The sequence below is a fragment of the Strongylocentrotus purpuratus genome, unplaced genomic scaffold (assembly GCF_000002235.5).
Source record: "Strongylocentrotus purpuratus isolate Spur 01 unplaced genomic scaffold, Spur_5.0 spur5_scaffold_12, whole genome shotgun sequence".
Lineage (NCBI taxonomy): Eukaryota > Metazoa > Echinodermata > Echinoidea > Camarodonta > Strongylocentrotidae > Strongylocentrotus > Strongylocentrotus purpuratus.
The window spans coordinates 15,425,400-15,431,898 of NW_022145597.1; the positions used below are offsets into that span (position 1 = coordinate 15,425,400).

Genomic DNA, 6,499 nt, shown 5'->3' on the forward strand with positions numbered 1-6,499 from the left:
TAGATGAGTGCATATATAAAAACATTCTGTTTATATAGGAAGCCTAATTGAAATGAAAGGGTTTTTCCATAGTGTATAGAATTATAAAATCTATCCAATTACAGTTATTTAATCTATCCAATGCATACCGTTCTGTGGCCGGGTTCTTCCTAAAGAGGCGGAACTTCCTTTGGCAGACGGATCACTGCGATATATATATATATATCGCCATGCAGACACAGCGAAACTTTCCATAATTAAACAGACCTTTACGACAAATACATTCAAGAAAAACGGTCGACTCAAAGCTGCTCAATAATAACAAACTGAGTGGCTACGTTCTGACAAGAGAAGCAGAAGTAGTATGATGGAGTTTTTATCGAAAGACCACGCTGGTTTTCATCTGTTTGGCCATCGTCATGACTGCCTGTCCTACTGGGGTACGAGCTGGCTGTTGCTGTCCAACATTCTGGACTGCTTTCGGACAGCATTGTTACAGGTAAAATGGGATTATTAATTTTTTTTTTTAATTTTTTCTTTTCAATAAACAACAAGTTATCTTTTTTTCTTTATATTTTCATCTTGTCTTTGTCAGAAACTTTTTTTGATGTTTATAGTTGGGGTGATCCGACATTTGCAAGGGGATATAATACTTATACGGTAGAGATTTAGGCCGGGTTAGGTTTTAGGTAGTAGGGTTAGGGTTAATTAGGTATAATGTTGGGTCTGGTGATGTAGAAGTTCGATTCGGTTAGTTATGGAAAATTACCGCTGACCAATGGTCGCAGGAGCTTTTGGGGATATTGTGTTTTTCATTTCTGTTTAGCTTTGACGTTTAAAATTGTTTTGCGATTGTTTCTTCTTTTTCTTCTTTTTTTTCTTCTTCATCTTCTTCTCCTTCTGCTTCTTCTCCTTCTTGTTTTGTGTGTGGGACGGGGTGAACGTGTATTTGTTTTGTAAAGAGCATATTACATCAGCTATGTGTACTACATTTTTAAAGCAAATTTATATAGATGGGATGAAATCATGCATGGGGAAAGTTATGTTGATGGGGTATTCGGAGGCTAAACCCGGCGGCTACACGTAATGCCTACTAGATGTGTGTATGATTTGGTTTCTCTGGGCTTTATTCCGCCAAACTTAGGTAGGCCTATACAGGGGCGTACGCAGGATTTTTTCAAGGGGGGGGGTTTAAAATCTGGCCCAAAATATTTTGCTCCCGAAAATTTGAAAATCGCGCCCCGGCCGAAAAGTCGCTCAGTGGGGGGGGGGGGGGGGGGGGGGGGGGGGGGGGGTAAGCGGACACTTTTTTTTCTTCTGGTAGTCCAAAAGAAAATCGCAAAGACTCAGCCAACCGAAAAGTCGCTCAGTGGGGGGGGGGGGGGGGGGGGGGGGGGGGGGGGGGTAAGCGGACACTTTTTTTTTTTGGTCTCGGAATTTGAAAATTGAAGAAAAAAAAAATTCGTTGGGGGGGGGGGGGGTTAAGGTCACTTTACGTTAGCCGTGGGTATAACTTTTTTTTTTTTTTTAAATAAAAAACAAACAAAAACAAAAAACAAACAAAGGGGGGGTTTAGTTTTTTTAGGAGGGTTTACACACATAAAAATACCAAAGGGGGGTTTGAACCCCCCCCCCCCCCCCCCCCCCCCCCCCCTGCGTACGCCCCTGGGCCTATATTATATGGTTAGGGCGAGGGCCTCTTAGGTTACGTTTAGGTTTATGTACAGCTAGGAGTATAGGTCCATGATTAATGTTAAGATTGTACTAAGTGTAGGAATCAACGTAATGAGGACAATCCTCCATGCTCCACCCCTTCCAAGTACGGTGCAACTTTAATTTACCTTTGCCCTCTTCCCTCTCGATCCACTTATAGATTCTTCGCCTCCAACACTACATGGCAGGATGCAGAGAACCACTGTCAGACTTACAGCGTGCCCTCTCTCGGCAGTGGAGGAGCAGTCATAGATAGTTTGGGTCATCTGGTTTCCATCCATTCTGAAGCAGAACACAACTTCGTCGTAACTCTTTTCGCAACTTCTCGAAAAAAGGAGGTACATTTATGGCATATCTGTTATAGAGCTTATCCGGACAATTACCCTCTGGATTGTGCTTGTGTCCAATTGTCCTAAAAATTGTATTAATTGTTATTGTAAACATAAACAAACTTAAAATCCATACTCGAAAAAAAATATATTACCTATAACCGAGGTTTAAAGATAAAGGTATAAGACCCACAGGTAGGGTAACATAGCTAATGCAAAATTTTTTTGTTGAAGAAAACTGTTCTATGGGTAGTCGTTCTGGGGTAATTGTCCTGCACTAGACATCGATATCATCCCTGAAATATGTTGTTTAGGTCCCATACACCTCACGTCATACAACAATATAATGAACGGATAAATCCATATCGACAATTTCATCAATTCTTTTAATACGGTCAAGTATAGGGCTTTCAATTTAAAGTCCACCCTGATATTAATTTGGTTTAATATAAGCAGAAACATAGAGAGAGACAACATTTCATAAAAAAAAATTCTTAATTATTTATGACGGAATTGATTTGTATCACGTATACAAATATATTTGCGATAATTATATCTAGGGTGAATGTATGACTGACAATTTTCTGTAGGGAAAATAGATATTTTTTATCTTATTTTGGGGGTACAGGGCAAATGGGAGGGAGCTCGCACGATACGTCACATAGTTGCCAATTTGTGCTGGATTGATCGCACCTTCAAAGATTAATAACTTTCTTATTTCTTAATCGTTTTTGCTCAAAATTTCACTGAACTGTTTCTCTCAGCTCTCTACTTCTATTATTAGAATCAACTTGGTATCAGGGTGGAATTTCCCTTTAATATGAAGATCTGCAGGTTTACTAAATCTATATAAAATACATAAGATTCGGAGGTCTTCTACGTGTCTTTTGTAATATATTTCTTCACGTACATGTATACCGTTTTAATAGTTAAATTTCATATTTAAATCGCTCTCTCTCTCTCTCTCTCTCTTTTCTTCTCTCTCTCTCTTCTCTCTTACTCTCTGTCTCTCTCTCGCTTTCTCTCTCTCTCGCTTTCTCTCTCTCTCGCTTTCTCTCTCTCTCTCTCTCTCTCTCACTTCTCTTCTCTTCTCTTTCACACCCTCCCTCTCTCTCTCCCTCCCTCGTCTCTATCCATCAGTCTGGTAGCATTGCTATGTTGCTTGGAATGCATGATACATCAGCTGAAGATCACTTCCAGTGGTCAGATGGAACGCCATTTGACTTTACCATGTGGTCACCAGGTCAACCGGACAACTGGCGCTCACGAGAGGACTGTGGAGAGATACCACTATACCACAAATGGAATGATGCAGACTGTCGAAATTATTATCATTATTTCGTCTGTAAACTACCAGCATCATAGGCGTAGCCAGGGAGCCTAGAAAGGGGGCACCCCCCCCCCCTGGTTATCCGCTCAAAAAAGCTGGAATCTCAGCTTAAACGTAAAATGTCATAATTCAAAATAGAGAAACGTAGGAAAGAAGAAGGAAACACAAATGACTTGATTATCAACAGATTGTTTAGTAGTAAACAGTCATGGTGCACGCGAGTAAATATAATATTTCATAGGAGTCTTAGCCTAGCAAGGCACTTTTATTTTATTTCTTTTTTAAGAAAACTTAGGCCATTAAAAAATATATACATGTTTAGCGTCCCGCCCGCTTCCTTTTTGGGGGCCGCCTCCTTTTTTCTTTTTTTTGTTGATTTTTTTTTTTTTTTTAAAGAAAAAAAAACATGAAAAAACACTGCTAAAATGGATCTATTTCTGATTTTTAAAAAAAAAAAGGGTCGGCGGCCATCTTGAAAAATAGCCCAACTGTCAGGGAAAATGTACCGAGCGGCCATTTTGAGCGGCCCTTTTGAAAGAAAAAAAAAAGAAAAAGGGCGCCTCCTTCCTATTTAAAAAAAAACCAGGACGCTAAACATGTTTTGTTTTTTATTTGGCCTTACTTTTGAGAGATTATTTTTGTTAGTGTCGTTTTGCGATTCCAGTGTTTATTATGCATTGGCAGAGATCTTTTCGTTGTTCGTTATTAAAGGCCCACTGCACTACTGGTAGCTACTTGTGCCCTCTATATAACAATCAATTCCTAATCGGTGACCATTGGTCCCCCATGATCCTCTTTTTCTTATGTTAACTGAGAGCTGAGTTGATGAGATAACCACCTATCCAGTGACCTTGCAGAGCGGTCTAATCCCTCCTGTAAACTACGGCTTTAAACACGAAAATTGAGCTTTCTAACTTCATACAGCAATTTCTTGTTTTCCTTTTTGTATTCGTTATTGTTGTGAATACCTTGCTTTAACTCAAAGAAATGCCTCCCCCCCCCCCCCCCCTCCTCCCCCTCTAATAAATTTGTCTTGCATCCATCGAGTTAGACGGGTGCCTCACGGTGAGAGCAATTATTATGTTCGTCTTATTATAGTATTGCGTCATTCGTTATTGTACTCTGTCAACCACCAACTGCAGTGTACGGCGTCATCGTCGAAAGAAAGAAACTGAATTTAGATAAGGATTAAGAGTCGAGAAACGGTCCAACGAATAGTCTTCTTTCTCTAATAATGCAATGAAACGTCAAAGCTTTCGTCTAGTAATTATATTTAAATGTCTTTGGGAGCGCGCTACGCGCGCTCTGTAAGTGATTCGCACGCATCGCGTGCTCCGGCGTGCTCACTACCGCCCCCCTAAAATGAAATCCTGGCTACGCGCTTGAAAACGGATTGTTTTTCTACGTGTAAATAAATGGCAACTGTGAGCTATGTCTTATAAAAAGCAGAAATTTACCGAGGATAACTCTGTACATCATTTTTTTGTTAAACGCCGCCTTGCCCGTCATAATCTAAACAAGCTCTTACGCCACTCCCGCCCCCCCACTCAGTGTTATTTAGGGTACGCATATGCGTGTTCCAACCGACCCCCCCTTTCAGCAAAAGTCCGGTGTGTAAAGTCAATACGGCTCGACCTTTTTCTTTTTATACGAGCCTTTTCAGCATCCCCCCTTTTCAGCAAAAGTCCGGTGTGTAAAGTCAATACGGCTCGACCTTTTTCTTTTGTACGAAAAGGACATTTTGGCAACACGCATGCGGTCATTTTGAAACCTGAGTGGGGGGGCCGGGACGCCACTGCTACCAAATACATCCACACACTGAGGACTACATGTATGTTCTTCAGGGACCCGTTTCACAAAGCCTTTTTTTTTCAATGACAAATTACAAAATTCTGTGACAAATCTGCTGATTACCAATCAGAAGCAAGGATCTTTTAGTAGCTTATAACCAAAACTGTTATTTGTCACTGATGACAAGTTCTGTGAAACTCCCCCTGAATATTGTACTCCGAAATGCTTTCTTCACCTCCGGCAGGCTGGTTGGTCGCTCGTTGAACGATTTTGCACAAAGCACATTTTGACGGCAAGATTAACTTGTGCAACCATGCAATGAGGTACAGGGGTGTTGTTTGTGGCACAATTATGAAGAGTTAAATCCACACAGTCATCCGTTTCTTGGAATAGTAATTGCCTCATCATTCGCTGACACCAAAATTGGCTAAATTACCAGTTAACGTGTATGCAGGTCTCCGGGGCAGCAAAAAAAAAACTGTCGCCCACCAAAGAAACTATTCCAGCTTGCCATCAAATCTCGACATGGCTATAGATTAAGGGCACAATACCTGGCATTACATTAGACCTGTCGGTAGTAAAAGTGAAATCCATTCTGGGTGAATTGACAACACCTTTGATTAGGTATAAACACCCGAATTGATTACTATTCCAGTCTAGTCTGCAAGCACAGACCCTGGTCAGTCGTAAAAGAGAGTCTGCACTATAAAACTACCATAGGCCATGTACTATACAACCAGTAGGTACCTGGGCTAGGCTTCTCTCAAGGCAAAATGATATTTGATAAAGTGTCAAATTAGAGTCTGTGCTTGACACAACCAGTGGGTAGCTTGGCTAGGCTTCTCTCAAGGCACAATGATATTTGATAAAGTGTGAAATTAGGGTCTGTGCTTGCAGACTAATTCCAGTCTTGCATTACGTTGTAATTAGCTTATGAATGTTAAAATGGGTAGCTCCCTCTTATCGAAATGAATTAATCACTGCATACAGACGAACAAAAGATCTTCGACCATGCAAAAACATTTTGTAATTGTTCTTCCTATTCTGACCAAAAGAAAACATAAAGTGTATGTTCATTTGCCCATGCTGCCCGGGTTTTATGGAATAACCTCCCTGGCTCACTTAGAAACATTAATACCATAGATAAGTTTAAGTCTGCATGCTTTCAAAATACTCTTTAATATTCTAAATGTTAGATAAATAAATGAACGCAGTAAATTAGTTTCTCTTTGCTTTTTTGTCTTCCCAAGTGTATAGAGACAAGAATGGTTTTTCTTTATTAGTATTATCATTATAACCATTATTATCATCATCATCATTAGTGTCGAATTCCCCATGACAATCCACTACTGGGCCT

The 6,499-nt window shown here is 40.3% G+C and overlaps 1 protein-coding gene across 1 annotated transcript; it reads left to right on the top strand.

Moving 5' to 3' along the window:
• Positions 1 to 268: 268 nt before the first annotated feature.
• Positions 269 to 3,497, top strand: LOC115922647 (echinoidin-like; the record flags this gene model as incomplete). The annotated part of the gene is given in 3 exon segments (XM_030981918.1): positions 269 to 478; positions 1,853 to 2,030; positions 3,162 to 3,497. Coding segments are annotated over 3 exon segments (483 nt in total). The 3' UTR covers positions 3,387 to 3,497.
• Between the last annotated feature and the right edge of the window lie 3,002 nt (positions 3,498 to 6,499).